The sequence below is a fragment of the Phascolarctos cinereus genome, unplaced genomic scaffold, assembly GCF_003287225.1.
Source record: "Phascolarctos cinereus isolate Bilbo 61053 unplaced genomic scaffold, phaCin_HiC Scaffold_3;HRSCAF=262, whole genome shotgun sequence".
In the NCBI taxonomy this organism is placed as follows: Eukaryota; Metazoa; Chordata; class Mammalia; order Diprotodontia; family Phascolarctidae; genus Phascolarctos; species Phascolarctos cinereus.
The window spans coordinates 228,010,754-228,029,846 of NW_027555736.1; the positions used below are offsets into that span (position 1 = coordinate 228,010,754).

Consider the following 19,093-nt stretch of genomic DNA (forward strand, 5'->3'; position numbering starts at 1 on the left):
GTCCTACTTTATCCGCATAGCTGCTTTTGTGGTCTACTTTTCATTTGATTATGGAATCTAACATAATTGTTAGTAATTTGGAACAAACTAATACATCTTGTGTCTTCTTTACTTTTATGCTAAGTGGGAGAAGGGGGACTGAGCTTATGTCAAGAAGGAAAGTCATACAGCATTGATCCCAAGTTTGTCTTGGTGAAGAAAAAAAATCAGCTGCCAGGAATGAGGGGGAGAAGGAAAGTCACAAGTCTCTCTCCAATCTATCCCCCCTCCCCGACTTCCCAGTTCTCATGATCATTGTACAGGCAACTCTTATAGTTGACTCAAAAGATTTAAAGATAAGTAACACTTTCTTTAAAAATAAATACTTTATATACTATATACACTAATAACATACACATATATACAAGCAGCTCTGAAGGCCAGGGCTGTCATCTCTGCATATTGGAACTTTAGGGCTAAAGTCAATATTTTAGCCTCCAGGCAATGGTTCTGAGGCAGTAGTTTGGGGAGCTTGAAAAATTTCCACTTAACTATGAGTTCAAGTGTTACGGGGGATGTTCTTCGAAGCATGTTGATGTTGACAAAGAAAACTAAATAGCGTGATAAAGAGTGACAAGATATACAACTCCAGGGCTGGTGAATGAGAAATAGAGCAAGTGACATAGCAATGGAAAAAACCCTGGAAGTCTATGGATCTCATGGAATCAAGAACTGGAAGGTGGAGGAAGAAGGCAGTCTCTGAGTCATTTATCATCTCACACATTATAGTTTGATAGAGAATGAAGTCCCACAGGAACATCCCTGCTCTGCCTGAGGGTTGTTCAACACCTGAAATGAACTTCGGATCAATTCTTGGCTGAAGTCCACCACCGCCCCTTTCACGAAGGCCAAGCTATCTGTGTCAACCACCACTCGAGCCCCGCCTTGTTCAAACACCCTGGGGAAACATGAAGAAGTGATTAATTAAAAAGCAGTCACCAAAAACATCAGATACTCTTTCTCAGAGCTCACTCATACCCAGATACATATTCATTCCTAGTTCCTGGCTGTATATACATACACAAATGCTATTTTAAATACTAAAGTCTCTAACTCTCCCTAGTATACCATCCCCAGTTGAATGAAATAACAGCATAATGAAGTACTTTACACATTGCAGAAATGTGAATAATTATTGAGGACTCTACTGAAGAATGATGTTATTCAAATTCAAAATATCACTGCCCCGTATCTCCATCCCTGAAAAGATACTGTTTTTGAAGGTGCCTCATGGAATCATAATTTTAGAGGTGGATGGGACCTTAAAGCCTTCTCATTTTTCTAGATGAGAAAACTGAGGTACAGAGAAAGAGATTAAGTGACTTGTCCCAGCCAGTTAATGTCTGAGGCAGATTTCTAACTTGGGTCTTCCTGACTCCAAGCCCATTGCCCTCTTCACTATGCCACCTACTCCCCCCCCTTTCTTCTTGCCTGTCATCAGGATTGATAACTGTGTCCAGAGAGAATTTGTATTGGAATCCGGAGCATCCACCTCCCTCCACTTGTAGCCTGAGGAATTCCGCCTCTTCTGTGATCTCCAGAAGCCTCTGGGTGGGGGGGAGGCAAAAAGGGGGACCCATGACCGTCCAGTATAAATAAGCTCCTTGAGAATAAGGATTGAGGTTTTTTCTTTTCCCCCTTTCTTTGTATTCTCATCACTTAGTACAGCGCCTGGCTCGAATGCTGTCGGTCGACAGGCATTTATTACATGCCTGCTATGTGGTAGGCACTGTACTACGTGATAGGGACAAAAAGGAAAAAAACCAGTCCCTGCTTTTAAGGAGCTCCCAGTCTAATGGGGAGACAACATGCAAACAATCAAATGCAAACGAGATATAGACAAGGTAAATTGCAGATTATCTCAGAGAGGAGGTACTAAGGTCAAGGTGGACTTGGGAAGGTGAGACTTTAGCTGGGGCTTGAAGGAAGTCCTGCGAAGCCAGGAAAGGAAGATGTGATGGGGAGGAGCCGACGGGGGGGGGCGTCCGAAAGGGACGCCCAACACCCCGAGACCTACCTTAACGCAGCTTTCAGTGAGGCGGATATGACCTTCATTTGACTGGGAGCCCGGAGTCTGGGAGCGAGCAGAGGAGAAGGAGGAGGAGGTGGTGGACGACTCCCAGCGCGAGCAGACGCCCACCTGAGGGGGCGCCCCGGGGGGGCATCAGCGGCGGGCGCCGGGAAGTGCGGAGGAGCCTGCTGGGGGGGGGCAGAGAGGAGGGTGAGCGCAGGCGCAGAGACCGCAAGCGACCTGGGCCAGGGGTGGGGGCAGGCCTCCCGAAACTCCTCTCGGCCCGCGTTCCTCCCTCCTCCGCCCCGCTCCGCTCCAGGGCATACGGGGCGTCCTCCACCCCGCCCCGGTACCTGCCCCGCAGCCCGGAGTTCACCGTCCTCAGGCCCAGGACCGTTAGAGCCCATCCCCGGGGCCCTACCACCAACGCCGCCATTGTGCCTCCTCCACCAACCCCACACTTGGCTAGGGAGAGACTCCGCCTCCCCAAGTCCTGTCGGAGCAGGAAGCGAGAGGCGACAATGCCATTGGCCAGCGTGCCGAAAGCGAGGCCGGACAAAACAAAGCCGGTCGAGAGAGTGCTTTCAAAACCTGAGAAACTTTATTAGTCAAAACGTAGAGTTGGGTGAAAAGAAGGACCCTCCCCGCGGGCGGGGCCAGGCACGTGACCGGGGGGGGTGGGGCCTCAGCCCACGTGGGCTGGCTCTCCAACCCGGGCCCCGCCCCAGAGGCTTTATGTGGTGAAGGTCCGGCGCCCGCTCGGAGCGGCTCCCTCCGGCCCCCTCGCTCTTCCTCTGAGCGGCGATGGCCTCCTCCTCCTCCTCCTCGTCCTCCGCGGCGGTGCTGCTGCTCCTTACCCTCGGGGTCGTCGCCCTGGCCGAGCCGGTTCACTTTCTGGACTGCGGTGAGCACTGGGCTGGGCCCCTGAGACCCGCTCCCTCCCTCAGCTTTCCCGGTCTGGCGCGCAGTGGGTGCTTTGATCTGTTGGCTTCAGTTCAAGCCCTTCTCTCCTCACCCTCACCCCCACCCCCAGTTGTAGTTGTTGAGTCATTTCAGTCGTGTCCGACTCTCCGTGACCCCATTGGGAGTTTTCTTGGCAAAGATACGGGAGTGGTTTGCCATTTCCTTCGCCACCTCATTTTACAAATGAGGAAACTGAGGCAAACGCGGTTCAGTAAACCCGCCTAGGGTCACACAGCGGCAAGTATCTGAGGTCAAATTTGAACTCAGGTCTTCCTGACCTACCACCTCAGTTTCCTCATCTGTAAAATGGTTGTAATACTCGCACAGGTTTACTGTGAGAAAAATACTTTGCAAGTCTGAAATAGTAATAAGGATAATGATGTTGATAATGATGAGCGTGCCTGTGGCGCTTGAGGGTTTTCACACCTCATTTGTTCCTCAGCTGTACCTTAGGAGGGAGATGCTGTTGTTCTCCCCATTTTGCAGCTGGGAATACTGAGCCAGACAGGTTGGCTTGCCCGGGGCTACACAAGCTGGTGTCTCGAAGTACAGAATTGCGGCTCCGGATTTCCGTGACCGCAAGTTAAACACGGTATCTCTCCCTGTGTGGGGAGCGCAGAGGGGGTAGCTCCCTCCCCTCTGGGATCTTGAGCCACCCCGCTTTCTGTGCTTGGACCGGCCGGAAGCTGGACCCCTACCACCCCCCTCCCCTGTTCAGAGATATACACAGCCCAGTTGGCTGATCTTTGGTGTGTCTCTCCCCCCCCCCCCCCCGCCTGCGGCAATGGAAAGAAAAAGCTGATTTCTAAATCCGAAGGTCCTGCGGGCTGCTCACGTGATTTTTCCTTAGATGCATTTATGCAATGCCAGGGTTGGGTCAGGAAGACCCCTGAAATCTTTTCCAGCTTTAAATATGATCATATGATCCTGTGACTAATTTTACTTCTCCATTTGTGCCCGGTTGTTTGCCCACGCTCTTACTTGGCTTTTTACATTTTGCTAGCGATGTGGAAGTAAAGAATTCTTTTTATCTTAGCCTGGTGCGTGCTGATTATTCTGGTCCCTTTCCAACCTATGTTGTTGTTTCATTCTTAGCACTTGTATCTTCAGAACCTCGATTAGTCCCTGATTGATAAGCTCCTTGAGGGCAGGGACTGTCTTTTACCTCTTTTTGTATTTATCCCCAGCGCTATAAATATTTTTGTGCATGGAGGTCCTTTTCCCTTTTTTATGATCTCTTTGAGATACAGACCTAGTAGTGGTATTACTGGATCAAAGGGTATGCACAGTGTGATTGCTTTTGGGGCATAGTTCTAAATTACTCTCCAAAATGATTGGATCAGTTCACAACTCCAACAGTGCCAAAGGGCCTTTTTTAAAACTTAAAAATCAAAAGGTGGATCGTGGTTTTTCAAAATGTTGCCTTTAGCTTCTCATTTAGTAGTTTTAACTTCTCTGTGTGTATGTACAATTTTAAAATCCGTTCTGTGTTAACGTGGCTTCACATTGTGAGAGATGGTCTCTCAGAAGTGAAGCCTCCTCAGGGAATCAATGGTTCTTGTTAATATTTCTTAATGCTTTCAAAACCCTCTCCCACTCAGACCCTGTTTCTTTTAAATGCTTAGCAGAAAGAATAAGCCCTGCCTCCAATCTGAACTGTTTGCCCTCGCAGAAACTTCCCACTGTTCCTTGTCTCTGGGCAAACTTGTGTAACTGCCTTTGTTCTAGATTTCCCCTAAAGATTGTGCCCCCCCCCAAAGCCCAGCCAGTGGGATAAGGGGAAGGGGGTTATAGAGGTGGAGCTCAGTTAGGGTATAAATAAGCCTTTACTTCTGTAAGGAACTCGAACTCTCCTGGCCTGAAATGGCGACTAAGAGGGTACTCTTTCTCATGAGAAAGCAATAAACTCCTTTCCACTTTCAAGGTATCTAAGTCTTTGTTTTTATTTTTGAGTAAGTGGTCTCTGTCCCACACAACATGAATCTAATCACTGGAGAAATATTTCATTCTATAATGGACTAAATCATAGGGCTTGACCAAAGGGAAGAATTCTGGAAATCTATGGTGTAAATTCCCCTTCTTAACCCCCCCCCACACATGTGCATGTACAGAGAGAACTGTTATGTGTGTGTGTTTACATTTATGTACACACGTAGCAGTTCCTTGTCCAGCCACATTTAGTCCATCTTGCCTTCAATGGTCAGCCCAAAAAGGTTCTCCTGTGCTTCCTTTTCATTCTCTGGGTTCTAAGCAGTTGACCTCTTCCAGGCATAGTACAAATGTTTTTGTTGAAATTCCTATTTTCTTCTCTCATATAAAGTAAAGAGAAGAAGCTTGCAGTCATTTTTTAGTTCTGTAATTAGACAGCATGCTTTATAATACTTTACCTATAAATGAAGTTTCATTTGGGGTTTTAAAAGTTCTTAAAAACTAGATCCCTTTCCAAAGAGTATAACTTCTACCTAATATTCAGATTAAAGTGATAATTACATAGGCTAGATGCTCTTTCACCCCCTCCTCTCCCTCTGTCCACATGTGGTATCATAGCCTTAACCTGCAGGTGTTCTGCCCAAAGGAATATAAATTTTGATTGCTGAAACCTTGCTAGATATCTTGGGGTTTACCAGCTAGATTTCTTTCTTAAGGATCATCCCTTAAACCTAAGTCATTCTTTCTGTCATTGATTTGCCAGCAATAGGTCCTAGCACAAGCCCTACTTGGTCATTGGGCTCTGGTGGCTCAGAGAAAGTATAAATAGCAATTGTTTCTGTTTTGGCCAGATACCCTGAGGGTCTTCCCCTCCCAGATTGATTTTTTTTTTGGACTAGGTAAAAGAGTCCATTCTTTGCCTTATTTCTTATCCAGTCTTAATCACTGAATGTGTGTTGTCTCAATTGTCAGCTGCTTGTGCCAGTTCATTTCTCTCAAAGCTTGTGAGACATGCATGTAGCAATATGCATGGAAATTCATTGTAGAAAATGAGCCCAAGGATGGATAGACAAAAAGGACCTTCGTTAAAGATCTTAGCTTAAAAAGCCCAAGGTCTCCCACTGCATCCCAGAGCCATCTCCGGTCATCCTGATCTATATCTTCCCTCTGGACCCAGACAGCTCTGGAGGAGAGAGGGAGGCTGGTGACTTTAAACAGCCCTCCTTCACTTAAATCCAATTTACTTGCAAGTCATGGCATCACCTTCCTAATGTCACAATCCTCTTCGAGAATGAAGGACATACGACAGGTATCCCCATTGCTTAGCACTGTGCTGACACACAGTGGGTGCTTAATAAATGTGGCTTAGTGAATAGAGGATTGCAACTGGATTCAAGAATTACTGAATTTGAATACAGCTTCTACAGCCACGTAGTAGCTGTATGATCCAGGACAAGTTTAACCTCTGTCTGCCTCAGTTTCCTCATCTGTAAGATGGAGATTAATAGTAGCACTTACTTCCCCAGGTTCTTGAGGACCAAATGAGAGAATTTTGCTTGGCAAATCTTAGATAGCCATAGAAATACTAACTATCATTACTATTACTAATTTGTGGGAATACTCTGGGTGCAATCTTCAACTTAAAATATAGGTCAATTTTATTCAGTCAGTTCTCTGGCCACATTGATGTCATCCTTCCAGGGTGAAGAGCTGAATGGTGAGGGGGGTTGAAACTGGTTAAGGACACTTACAGAATAAAAATTAGGAGACAAAAGCCTCTCTCTGTTTACTAAATAACTTTCATTTCATTTTCCCATTTTTTAAACTAAAGAGAAAGTAGCATTTAGATGCCTGATAGAGGGAAGGAGATCACTATAAGTGATATAGCTCTAAAACTACCATAACTTTGTTTCATTAGTAATATAAAGGAATTTAAAGAAAAATGAGTCAGGAGCTAGTCTGACTTTGTTGAAGGAAACCTGTAAGTAGGAGGAGGGCTTTTTCTTACAAAGGTGTAAGATTGTTTCTGACTAGGGCAAATATTTAATGGAATTTACTTTTGAATTGGGAAATAGAATTCTTTCCCCACTCAAACTTATTTGTTCAGTTAGGGGTTTTCTGCCCTTCCTTTGCCACTTCTCCATTTTTTGTGTGCCTTGTTTCTATTACCTATCTTTTCCTCCCCATACATCAAAAGGATTTTTGAGGACTCTTACAACCTTCTGAAGTATTTTTTTCCTTTAAAAGGAAAAGTTAAGCAAACTACCTCAGTTTTGTAATATTTACAAGTTCTACAAGTATTTTTCAGTCTTATAAAAAAGTAGACACAGTAGAAAGCGTTAACACGATGTTTTAAATTATTGCTTTTATAAGAATTTAAATACTTCAGACATCTGATTTCCTTGACTCTGGCACTAGGTGAATCTTACTACCACCTTCTCCCCTGCCTCATGACCTCTGACATGAGTGCCCCAAGACAATTCCAGGTTAAGAAATAAAGGAATCTCCAAGGAAAAGATCATAAGTAAAAATAGAATTAACATTCCAGAATTTTTGAGTATTTAAATTCCATTCCCTCCAGAACCACTCCCCTCACTCTTAAATAAGATAAGGTATTCTTTAACACCCCTCCCCCACCCCGTCTCCCTATCTTAATCCTTTCTCTATGGAGAAGTTGGGTCCTAGCACCAATCACTGCAATTGAGTGATTTGAAAGGGATAAGTTACTTATTAGTTCATTTCCTAAAAAACTATCACCCATCTTTCCCAGAGGCTTTTTCTAGAAGTCTTATCTGGAAGGGCTTTAAAGAGGGATGTTACTTATTTAGCATTTTCTAGAGAAACTAAAAGGAGGGTTTTTTCCCCCTTAATATGCTTCCATGGTATGCGTCTTAAGTCCTAAACTATTAGTAGCCCTGTAAGAATAGGAACTGATCTTAGGTTTTATTTCCCTTCAGGTAGCATAGTGCCATGAACATTAGATTTTTATAAATAAGTTCACCAATCCATTCAGCAAGTATAGTAGGTGCTCTGTAAATGCTTATTAAATGAATAAACCTTTTTTAAAAATTGCATTTTACTTTTATTGTGAATTTAATTATTGACAAATGCAGACATTTTACCATGTAAAGAACAAGAAAAAGGTTTGTAGAGGAAACTGAGCTTCTTACGTAGAATTTGGTTTTTTTCCTCCAATTTCCTCTCCAGGAATTGCCTATACCAATTAAAATCAAAGGTCCAGTTCCTGTCTTTATTACATATTAAATTTTAGCAAGGTAGTAATAAAATTGCTCTATTTATTTTTTTCCCTATAAATGAATAAACCTTTCCAAAAGATAGCATCTTCAGCATTCTGTTTGAGCCTGCTGTTGGGGTAGAGGAGGAGAACCAAAGCAGCAGTAGCAATATTAGTCTTTTTAATACTAGAGCTCTCTTGGATTCTTAGGTAGTACATTTTTTTTCCCATGGAGGTGGTTAGCTAAAAGGTAGCTAGGTGGTACAGTGGTTAGAGTACCTGGCCTGGAGTCAGGAAGACTCCTCTTGAATTCAAATCTGGCCTCAGACACTTCCTAGCTGTGTGACCCTGGGCAAGTTACTTAACTCTCTTGGCTTCCTTTCCTCATCTGCAAAATGAGCTGGAGAAGGAAATGGCAAACCACTCTAGTATTATTGCCAAGAAAACTCCAGATGGGGTTGTGAAGAGTTGGACCCTACTGAAATGACAGAAAAACTACCTTAGGTTGTGTAGACTTGTACAAAGTGAAAATGGCATTCGAGGGATATAGAGTAATCTCCGTAGACTGATATCCTTATTACATTTGATGTAAAATGTAGTTCACTTCCATATGAGAAAAAGAGAATTGACTTTTAACTTGTCAGCCAAAACAAAAATGAAAGGTAAAGCAACAGAAACAAAACTCAGGCCAGAGTTTATCGTTTGTCCTTCTTCCCTCCCACTAGCTAGGGAGCCCTATCAGTCTTTGGAAATCATGAGGTTATCAACTATACTTGGAAAGATTAATGTCCTACTGTCTGGTTTGATTTTAGAGACACTGGCAGTGGGTGTTTTCCAAGCTCGGCCATAATAGGGTCTCATAAGAAAGTCTCTTCTATGTATTTTCCCCATGGAACACCCATGCTATTTCAGCTAAAGAGCTGACTGAAGTAAACTCACCTGAGAACTGTGAGCCCAGGAGCAGAGACCAAGACAAATAGATCTGTATGGATAGTCCTCATCCACTCGGATCTGAGCCTCACTCTGGAGTCAGCCTTAGGACCTTATAAAGCCAGGGCAGTGATCACAGGCAGTCTTAGCTGTTTTCTGTGTTCTTTTTTTTGTTGTTGTTTTTTTGCTAGACAGCGGGGTTAAGTGACTTGCCCAGAGTCACACAGCTAGTTAAGTGTTATGTGTCTGAGGCCGGATTTGAACTCAGGTCCTCCTGACTCCAGGGCCAGTACTCTAACCACTGTACCACCTAGCTGCCCCCTTCTTTCTATATTATTAGTATAACTTCATTTAGTTTCTAGTACAGCTCTTCTTGGGGGCATCCTTCCCAGGGATATCATAGTATAGGTCTGTTTGGTTTCCTAAGCAGCTATGGATAGAGCATTAGACCTGGCATCAGGAAGACCTTAGGTTCAAATATAGTCTCAGAACTTTGATTTAACCTCTTGTCTGCCTAATTCCTCATCTGTAAAATGAGGATAATAATAGCATTGACTTCCTGTGGTTGTTGTGAAAATAAAATGAGATATTTGTAAAGTGCTTTGCAAATCTTGAAGGGCTATATGTGTTAGCTATTATTATTATAATTACTATTATTTCCAGGAGTTTCCTCTCATCCTGACTTGCAAAAGCCATAAAATCTAGCAGTTCTAAAATGTATGATTCCTGAAAGCCATTAGCCCTGGAGTGTCCTCAGTCTAGTACCTGCTCAGGGATCTGGTGAAATTGCCAATATGTGGCATTCATAAAACACATTTTAAAGAACTTTTCTAATTTAGGAAGTTGATTATTTTTTCTGCCCCAGTTTACTTCTTTGAAGGCTCTGTTTTTCCTTGTAGCTAATCTTAGATGACCTGAAGTTTTTCACCAGGTGATAACTTACCAATTTTTTAATGTTCCATTTGGAATCATTTCCAAAGGGCTATAAAACTGCATACTCTTTGACACAGAAATACCACTATTATGTCTATACCCCAAAGCAATTAAAAAAAAAAAGACCCATATGTGCAAAAGTATTTGTAGCAGTTCTTTTGTGGTGACAAAGAACAAGTTAATCGTATGTTATTGTGATGGATGCTGTTGTGATATAAGAAATGATGAGCAGGATGTTTCAGAAAAACTGCGAAGACTTACAAACTGATACAAAGTGAAGTGAGCAGAACCAGGAGAACAAGGTATGCAGTAACAGCAATATTGTAACAATAATCAGTTATGAAAAACTGAGCTACTCTGTTTAATGCAATGATCCATAACACATCCGTTGAACTCACGATGAAAAATGCTAGCCACCTCCAGAGAGAAAATGGATGGACTCGGTACAAATTGAAGCATTTTTCATTTTTTATTTCTATTGCTTTTTCCCCTCACAAAATGGCTAAGGTAGAAATATGTTTTGCATTGGCTTCATATGTATGTCATTTTTTTTCCCCCAGTTATGTTTAACTCTTCAGAACCCTTTTTGGGGGTTTTTTGGCCACTGACATGGTTTTACTATTTTCTTCTCCAGCTCATTTGTAAAATCTCATCTGTAAAATGAGGAAACTGAGACAAGTTAAGTGACTTGGACAGGGTTACACAGCTAGTAAGTGTCTGAGGACAAATTTGAATTCAGGAACATGCATTTTCCTGACCATAGGTCTGTCACTCTATCCACTCTGTCACTTTGCTGCCCATTCATACATATAATGGTGAGGGAGAGAATTCAGAACTAGAAATAACACTTTACAATTTTTAAAAATTCAGCTGGAAGGACCAAACTTTGTTTTGAGGCCAAAACAAAACAAAAAAGGTTCAAATGTTGGGGGAGTGGTAGTTCGCACAAATTAGTCTCATCATTTAGCTGAGACTGGAGGTGGGAAGAGGAGGCTTCTGCAGCTAGAGCTTTCTACTTTGTTAAGTATTTTGTTTTTGTGTTTTCATTCCTGTTTTGTTACCCTGTACTTCCTCTCCAGGCTCTGCAGTTGGAAAAGTTCAAGTGGTGGAAGTGATCCCCTGCTCTGTTCAGCCCTGCAAATTGCATAAAGGAGAATCCTACAGTGTCAATGTCACCTTCACCAGTGGTAGGTCCAAAGAGTTCTTGGTTTAACTCACACTTGAAACTAGGTAGCAGTAGTACTGACTCTCCTTTATCTAGTCCCTTACCATGATAAAAGGCTTTCACCCTTAGTTAATTCTCCAAACAACCTTATAAGTTAGGTAGTGCAAGTATTATCATCATCCATTTTGTACGGGTTGAGACTTCAAGGTCACTTTGAAAGGGACTTGAATCTGCATCCAAATAGATGCCCTCCACCCCTTGTTTCCCTTCATTTATACATTTCCTTGCAAGTACCTTAAGGGAAAGGAGTCCAGTTATAGCTTATTTTTTAATTTAATCTTTTTTGTTGTTGTTGTTTTTTGGGTTTTTTGGCTAGGCAATGGGGTTAAGTGACTTGCCCAGGGTCACACAGCTAGTAAGTGTTAACGTATCTGAGGCTGGATTTGAACTCAGGTCCTCCTGACTCCAGGGCTGGTCTGTATCCATTTCGCAACCTAGCTGCCCCATGAATTGAATTATTGTACTTGGAGCAGTGACCTGCCTAAGAACTGAGTTTTTGCTTTAGCAGTCTCAGCAAGGCTTAAGAATCCATAGGGTCCAGAAGACTTTAATTGGTAAAAACTCAGCAGAATTTGACAAGGGTTATTTACTGAGCTTTGTCAGAGACCCCCTTGGGACTCCTTTAAAAACCATGTGTACATATGCCCAATTCAGTTAAATCCTCTGAGCTTTGGAGATGTACCTAGAATTGTAGATTAGATATTGGGTTAAAGGTTAAGTAATTGTGCCTCTCATCTTTTCTGGAAAAATGCATCCATCTAACAAACAGGAAGCTACAGTCAAAGAACAAAGTGATGGAGTAGCTCATGCTGCTAGTTGTTCCTGTCTGCAGTCCCCAGATAAATTCATCTTGCCCCCATGTTTGGGGAGTACTGTAGTTTTAACAGAGAACGTGGAAAATTCCTCCTTAGAGGATCTGAGGAAGATGAGAAAACATATCTTCAGCAAAATGTACCATTGCATTAATTCCCTAAATGCTACTGGTGATAACCACTGGGGTTTGGGTTGGTCACATGGCTGTTACTTTCAGTCTGGTTCTGTTTTCTCGACAGATGTCTGGTCTCAGAACACCACAGCTTCAGTACATGGCATCATATTGGGGGTCGAAATACCTTTCCCTATCCCTGAGCCTGACGGGTGTAAGAGTGGCATTACCTGTCCCATCGAAAAAGGCAGGACCTATAACTACTTGAACAAACTGCCAGTGAAGAATCAATACCCCAATGTGAGTGACATTCCTGTCCCAGGCATTGGGGAGTGATCCGGTCGGCAGTGGGTGGGCTTCTCGTGTGTATGTGTTATGCTGTAGCTAGACCCTGAAGAAGGAAAGGAGGAAATTTTCTGATACTCAGTGATGATGGTAATGAGTATAAGCAAGTCCTCATTTATCCATTTACACAATATCCTAGTGAGTAGGCTCAGTCTAATGATACTTCCATGTTTTTGACTTTATGAGAATTCTCTCTGCTGCTAGAACTCAAGCCCTCTACAGCTTGGTAGTTCGTTTAAGAAGTGGTGTGATCAAAACATTCGTCACCCTGCCCCAACCTAGCGATGGACTTCTCTGAACGTATCTAGGTTGGTCCTCAGATGCCAGCCACATGGCCTTTGGGGTGCAAATGGCAATTTCTGTATTAACCAACAAACTTTATTCTGTGTTATGGGCACAGACCGCACCCTAACCCCTGTATCCCATCGAGCATGTGTCAAACCAAGTGAGAGTGCATGGACCTACCGGTCCAAGTCCATTGTCGCTTTTGGAAAAGCACTTCAAACAAAGCACATCCTCTCCTAATAGTGAGTCTTGAATCTGTACACAGATACTTGATTCAAAAATGAAAGGGTCGGGACAGGTAGGCTGTGATGTTCCTAAGGAATCAACTTCATGTTGATTTGGGGCAGCTGGTGGTACAATATATAGAGTACTGGGCCTGGAGTCAGGAAAACCTGTGTTCAAATCCTGCCTTGGACACCTGTGACCCTGGGCAAACCACATGACTGATGATTGCCTCAGTTTCCTTATCTGTAAAATGGGAATGATAATAATTGCATGTCCCAGGATTGTTGAGAGGCTCAAATGAGATAATTGTAAAGTGCTTAGCGTAGTGCCTGGCACGTGGTGCGATGTAAATATTAGCTGTCATCATCATCCTCACCTCCAAAGTGGGAGAAGAGTAAAGGGGCACAGGGGCCCCTGGAAAGGGTTGGGTTCTGGTCACCATTTCATTTTCCCTTATCCTGTTCTTTTCTCTAGATGAAATTGGTGGTGGAGTGGAAGCTTTTTGATGACAAGTCAAATCTTCTGTTCTGCTGGAAGATCCCAATAGAAATTGTGTAAGCTGATGAGCTACACTTCAGCAATATGTTTGTCTCAGGATGAGGGGGGGGGGGGTGGGAGTTGGGTTATTGGGAAGGGATGGAACCTGAAACAAGCTCAGTGCCATAAGAAGAAGGGGATTTCCAGCGTGCTGCTTTATACATCCAGACCCCACTCCCTGCAAGATCAAGAACCGTGCAGTTGCAGCATGTGAGCCCAGAGGGTGCAAGTGTGGACTGTTGTCAGCATTTTCTGCAGTTGGCATGGGGAGGGCCCCAGAGGAGGCTGACCCTCAGGGATGGCTGTTCTGAGATGTCTAAGAAGTTGTCACTGGGTCATGGGACTCAATTTCCAAACTGTGGTGATGCAGGGTAGAATGTCAGATCTCTAAGCTTTTCAACCTAAGTGCCTAATTGTGAGTCTTAACATTCCTGTCTAACATCTTGTGTGACCACTCCCTCACCTCAGTTCCTATGTCTGTCAGTGCTTGACTGTCATCTGCCTCCTTCCACCACAGAGTTGCCGGGAGCTCTCTATGGATGAATGGCTGTTGGTCTCAGTTGGTGTCAGTTGTTTCTGCTTTAAGTCTGCCTTATGTAGCTTTTACTGAACAAATGGATGGTTTGGGGTTTTTTTTTTTTGTACCAGTTTGTGGTGAATGCGCAGCAGCACATATCAGCTGAATCTGTCTTTTTTTAACCTCGTGAACTTGCAAATTCTTAATGTACCTGGAAATTCCTTTGAATAAAGTCTTTATGAATTTTGCCTCTTCTGTTTAGGATCTCACCAGCTGCTGCCTTTCAGATAAAATGCCATCCGGAGGCTCTGGTTGTACTGGGGTCATAGAGGAAAGCTTAGAACCTCTGGACAAAGATAACTGGGATGGTAAATAATTTTGAGAACATGGCATGTAAGGACTGGTGAGGAACAATGGGATTTTTTGTTAGAAGACTGGGGGAACACGATAGCTGTCTTTAAATTTTGAAGTACTATTTTGTGTAAGAAAAATTAGACCAAGGGTGGAGAACCTGCAGCCTTGAGGCCCCCTGTGGCCTTCTAGGTCCTTGGATGCAACCTTTTGAGTGAGTCCAAGTTTTACAGAATAAATCCTTTTATTAAGGGGAAATACCATAGAAGTCATTGTCCTTTCTTTCCAAATAAGGAAATTGAGCCTGTTGGCCAACTCATTTGTTAAGTACCTACTTACTATCTGCTAGGCACTGGAATAAATGCTAGAGATACAGAGAAAGGCAAAATAGTCCACCCTCAAGAGGAGCTCACAATGTAATGGGGGAGACAGCTAGCAAACTAATGTACAGAAAAGCTGTATAAGACAAGTAGGAAATAATTAACAGAGGGTTAGAATTGAGGCATTGAAAATGGCTTCCTGTAGAAAGTGGGATTTTAATAGAGATTTGAAAGAAGCCAGGGAATCCAGAAGGCAGAGATGAGAAGAGAGCATCCCAGATATTGGGGACAGCCAGAGAAAATGCCCAGTCAGGATATCGTGTGCCTTGTTAAAGAAAGGCCATACTGAGAGTTTCTCCTATGGGGGGAAGAATATGGGGGGGAAAGGGTGAGGTGCAGAATAGTAAGGTGTAAGAGGCCTGACCTGTCATTTGGAAGTTAACCAGGATAATCCTAATTTTTTATATCAGTGTCTGAAAAGGAAATTTTGTCGGCCCAGTTCCTTTCATCTCAGTGATTCCCTGCCTTTGGTTTTGGATGCCCTTTAAGATTCCAGTTAAGACCACCAGAGGACAGCAACATGCTAAGAGTAGCATTCCAACAGTCCTGAGGTTTAAAAGCAGGCGAAGAGGGTCTTTACAAGGAATTCCTTTAGTCACTTAACTGATTAAAGGAAAGCTGCTGATGGTATTGGTTCTGGTCTCCCTCCCTACTTTTACTGTCACATGTAGATACCATCACATTTTATTCCATCTGGAAATGAAGCTGGAAAACCATCAGTTCCAAATTCCATTCAGTATCCCAGCACGGAGGATAAAAGCTCAGGAAGAGCAGAGTATTAAGAGTATTTGGAAGACAGACATCAGACTACTTTTGAGGAAGGATAGTCATAGTAACACCGTCTTATTAGGAGAAACTCTCAGTATTTTTAATATGTGTGCATCTATGAGATTCTGGATCTTTGCTTAAGCCTGTGAATCTGCCAAATTATTCTGTTCTTTTCCTTCTTCCTATACCCAGAGGGGTCTTTGTGTCATTTTTATCCCCTTTGAGGCCTAAGGCTGGGTCTTACTTGGTACTCCTTTGTTGATCTTTTTTTCCACCTCCACCCTCAATAGAAAGGGAATGGAAGGAAATTAATAATCAGTTTACTAAGGATCTACTATGTGCCAGGCACTGTGCTAAGCGCTGGGAATATATATATATATATATATATATATATGTATGTATGTATGTATGTATAAAAGATTCCCTTCCTTAAAGAGATTACAATCTAATGGGGGAAGGCAACACAAAATTTGGAAGCTGAAAAGTAAGGAGAGGATGAAAATTACCCGTGGCCCTGGCCAATAATAAAGGAGTCCAGAGAAATGTAGGCAGGTTGGAAATGAAGAGATGACTATCCCAGACACCCTCCTTAAGTGAAGATTCTGGAAGGAGCTCTCCATATCCACCATCTCCAGTCAGAGGAAGGGGTCTCAGAGGCCAAAGCTGGTAAGTGAAGAAAAATTCAGTGAATGATTTTAGAAAGTAATTCAAGAGGAGGATGATAGTACAATAGAAAGACTACTGGTTTTGGAGTCAGAGAATGTGGGTTCAAATCCTGCTTTTGGTACTAACTAGCTGTGTGCAGTGTGTCTTGGGCAAGTAACCCAAACCACCTTGGGCTTCCATCTCCCCATCTATAAAACAAGAAGGTTGGGCTAGATGGCCTCTGAATTCCCTTCCTCATGATTCTGTGTTCTTGACTGTTTGCTAACCTTCCAAGGCTACTTATTGTGAGGCAAGCTGCAGTGAGCTGGGGGAGGATCCAAGGGTAAGATTTGTCGGAAAGGTCTCCCTCTGAACAGAAAGTTCATTGAAACCCCTCTGAGTCATTGAAGCAGTGAAAAGCACAGACTCTTGCTCTATTTGGACAAAAAAAAAGGTCAAGCTCTTTCTGAGTCAGAGTTGCTCATATTCTCTGCTTCTGTACCAAGCCACGAGGGCAGGCTTCTTAGACATAGTCATTTTTCTCCCTCCTGCACAAATCCCATCCCAAAGAAAGCAGGACCTCCCCTGTTTTCAAAGAAAATAATCTAACCTATCCCCCTCCCCACCAAAGTGTCTGAGATTTATATAGGCAGAGAATATGATGGAGCATCTTTATATCTGCAATTTGAAAGATGGACACCCGATGCAAGATAACAGGAGAGTCTGGCCTGAGGCTGAGTTGATGATAATGATGATGCAGGTAATTGTTTTCTTTTTACAGGGTCATTGTAAATAGTACTAGTATTAGTAATGATAATTCACATCAATTTAAGATTTGCAAAGGAATTTATGTATGTGATACCATTAGAAGCTCACAACAACTCTTATGAGAAGTGCCACATTTATTATTATTATCCACATTTTATAGACTTACTGGTTAAATGATTTGCCCATGGTCATACAACTAGTAATGGTATGAAATGGAATTCAAACCCATGTCTTCTTGATTCCAAGTCCAGCACTGTATCTTCCACACACTTCAAAATAATGACTAATATTTATATGTTGCTTCAGAGTTTGCAAAGTACTTTACATATAGCACTGAATTTGAGTCTTGTAATAGCCCTGTGAGGTAGGTATGACAGGTATGATTAACCCTATTTTACAGGAAACAGATTCAAACATTTGACTTACCATGATCTTATAGCTAGTCAGCATCCGAATCCAAATTTGAACCTAGGTCTTCCTCACTCCAAAATCAGCTAACTCAGTAACTCTAGCTGGTACCAGATCACTACATCAGACCATGTTTCATATTCTATCCAGCAGTCCACCCCAGTCATTTGGCAGCCCCCACTTCCACTTTTTGCTCTAGGCTCAGTAATCAAAATCTAGTAATAATATTTCTTAAAGAGGAAAAAAAAGCTCATAATGAAAAAGTCAGAAAAAGTACAATGTGTAATACCTATGGACCTCACACCTTCACAAAGGGGAGGGTTGGGGGGTGTTTTCTCATGTCTCTTCATTCAAGTCATACTTGATCTTTATAATTTTGTTATGTTCCCTTTTAATTTTTGATGTGTAGTTGCTCTTCCATTTGCATTGTTGCAGTCCTTATCTATATTGTTTTCTTGGCTCTGCTTACTTCCCTCTGTATCAGTTCATACAGATGTTTCCATGCTTCTCTGCATTCATCATACACATCATTTCTCATAGCACAGGAATGATCCATTATGTTCACGTGCCATAATTTGTTTAGCTGTTCCTAGTTGTTGGGTATCTACTTTGTTTCCAATTCTTAGCTGTCACAAAAAGTGCTGCTGTAAATATTTTGGTGTACGTGGGGACTTTCTTCTTATCAGTAGCTTCCTTGGTGTACAAGCCCAGTAATGGAGTCTTGGGTTCAAAGGCTGTGAACATTTTAGTTACTTTATTTACATGATTCTAAATTGTTTTACAAAATGGTTGGACCATATCATAGCTCTACCAACAACGTATTAATGTGCTTGTCCTTCCACAACTCTTTAACATTGGGTATTACCATTTTTTGTCATCTATGCTAATTTGTAAGATGTGAGGTAAAATCTCAGAGTTGTGTTGATTTACATTTCTCTTATTAGAGATTTGGAATATTCTTTCATGTGGTTGTAAGTACTTTGCAACTCTTCTTTTGAGAACTAACTGTTCATGTACCTTGACCAGTTATCTATAGGGGAATGGCATACATATATTTATATGTATGTATACACATTATATTTAATGTTTTACATATTATATATCTTGGATAGCAACTAATCAGAGAAATTTCATATAAAAGATTTTTTTTCCTATTCAACCACTTCCTTCTTATCCTAGGTGCATTAGTTTTGTCTGTGCTTTTATCTATTTTGTCTTTTGTAATTGCCTCTAATTCTTGTTTGGTTAAGACTACAAGTCCTACTCATAGTTATGAGAGGTATATGATCTGCTTCTCTTCTAATTTTTTTAATAGTCTGATCATTAATGTTAAAGATGCATATCCATTTAGAATGCATTATGGAATGTGGTGTAATGGAATATTGGTCTAAGCCCAAATTCTGCCAGACTGCTTTCCAACATTTCCAGCAGTTTTTGTCAAATTGGGAGCTTTTTCTTAAGTAATTTGTTTTCCACTTGATCAAACAAGGGGTTATTTTTCTGATTCTCCCTTGTCCAGTCTGTTCCAGCGATATATATTTCTCTATTTTTTTAACCAATACCAGATGTTTTGATGAGTGCTGCTTTATAATATAGTTTGAGGACTGAAGGAGCTATTCTCCCTCAACCCTACCTCTTTTTATCATTTCCCTTAGTATTCTAGATCTTTTGGTT

General features: G+C 42.2%; 2 protein-coding genes across 2 annotated transcripts; one reads left to right on the plus strand and one right to left on the minus strand.

Moving 5' to 3' along the window:
* Nucleotides 1-346: 346 nt before the first annotated feature.
* On the minus strand, nt 347-2,634 carry ISCA2 (iron-sulfur cluster assembly 2). The gene is given in 6 exon segments (XM_078151471.1): nt 347-937; nt 1,471-1,586; nt 2,057-2,200; nt 2,202-2,238; nt 2,404-2,524; nt 2,527-2,634. Coding segments are annotated over 6 exon segments (645 nt in total). The 5' UTR covers nt 2,579-2,634; the 3' UTR covers nt 347-762.
* A 127-nt stretch (nt 2,635-2,761) lies between these two features.
* On the plus strand, nt 2,762-14,347 carry NPC2 (NPC intracellular cholesterol transporter 2). The gene is made up of 4 exons (XM_020986297.2): nt 2,762-2,954; nt 11,120-11,227; nt 12,318-12,490; nt 13,520-14,347. The coding sequence occupies exons 1-4, from the start codon at nt 2,855-2,857 to the stop codon at nt 13,601-13,603; spliced, it is 465 nt and encodes a 154-aa protein (XP_020841956.1). The 5' UTR covers nt 2,762-2,854; the 3' UTR covers nt 13,604-14,347.
* The last annotated feature ends 4,746 nt before the right edge of the window (nt 14,348-19,093 follow it).

Excerpts from the sequence above, each read along its gene's own strand:
- NPC2 (XM_020986297.2), top strand. The coding sequence starts at position 2,855 with ATGGCCTCCTCCTCCTCCTCCTCGTCCTCCGCGGCGGTGCTGCTGCTC. Across the intron at positions 2,955-11,119 it reads GGTTCACTTTCTGGACTGCG|GCTCTGCAGTTGGAAAAGTT; the intron begins GTGAGCACTGGG and ends CTTCCTCTCCAG. Across the intron at positions 12,491-13,519 it reads TGAAGAATCAATACCCCAAT|ATGAAATTGGTGGTGGAGTG; the intron begins GTGAGTGACATT and ends TCTTTTCTCTAG.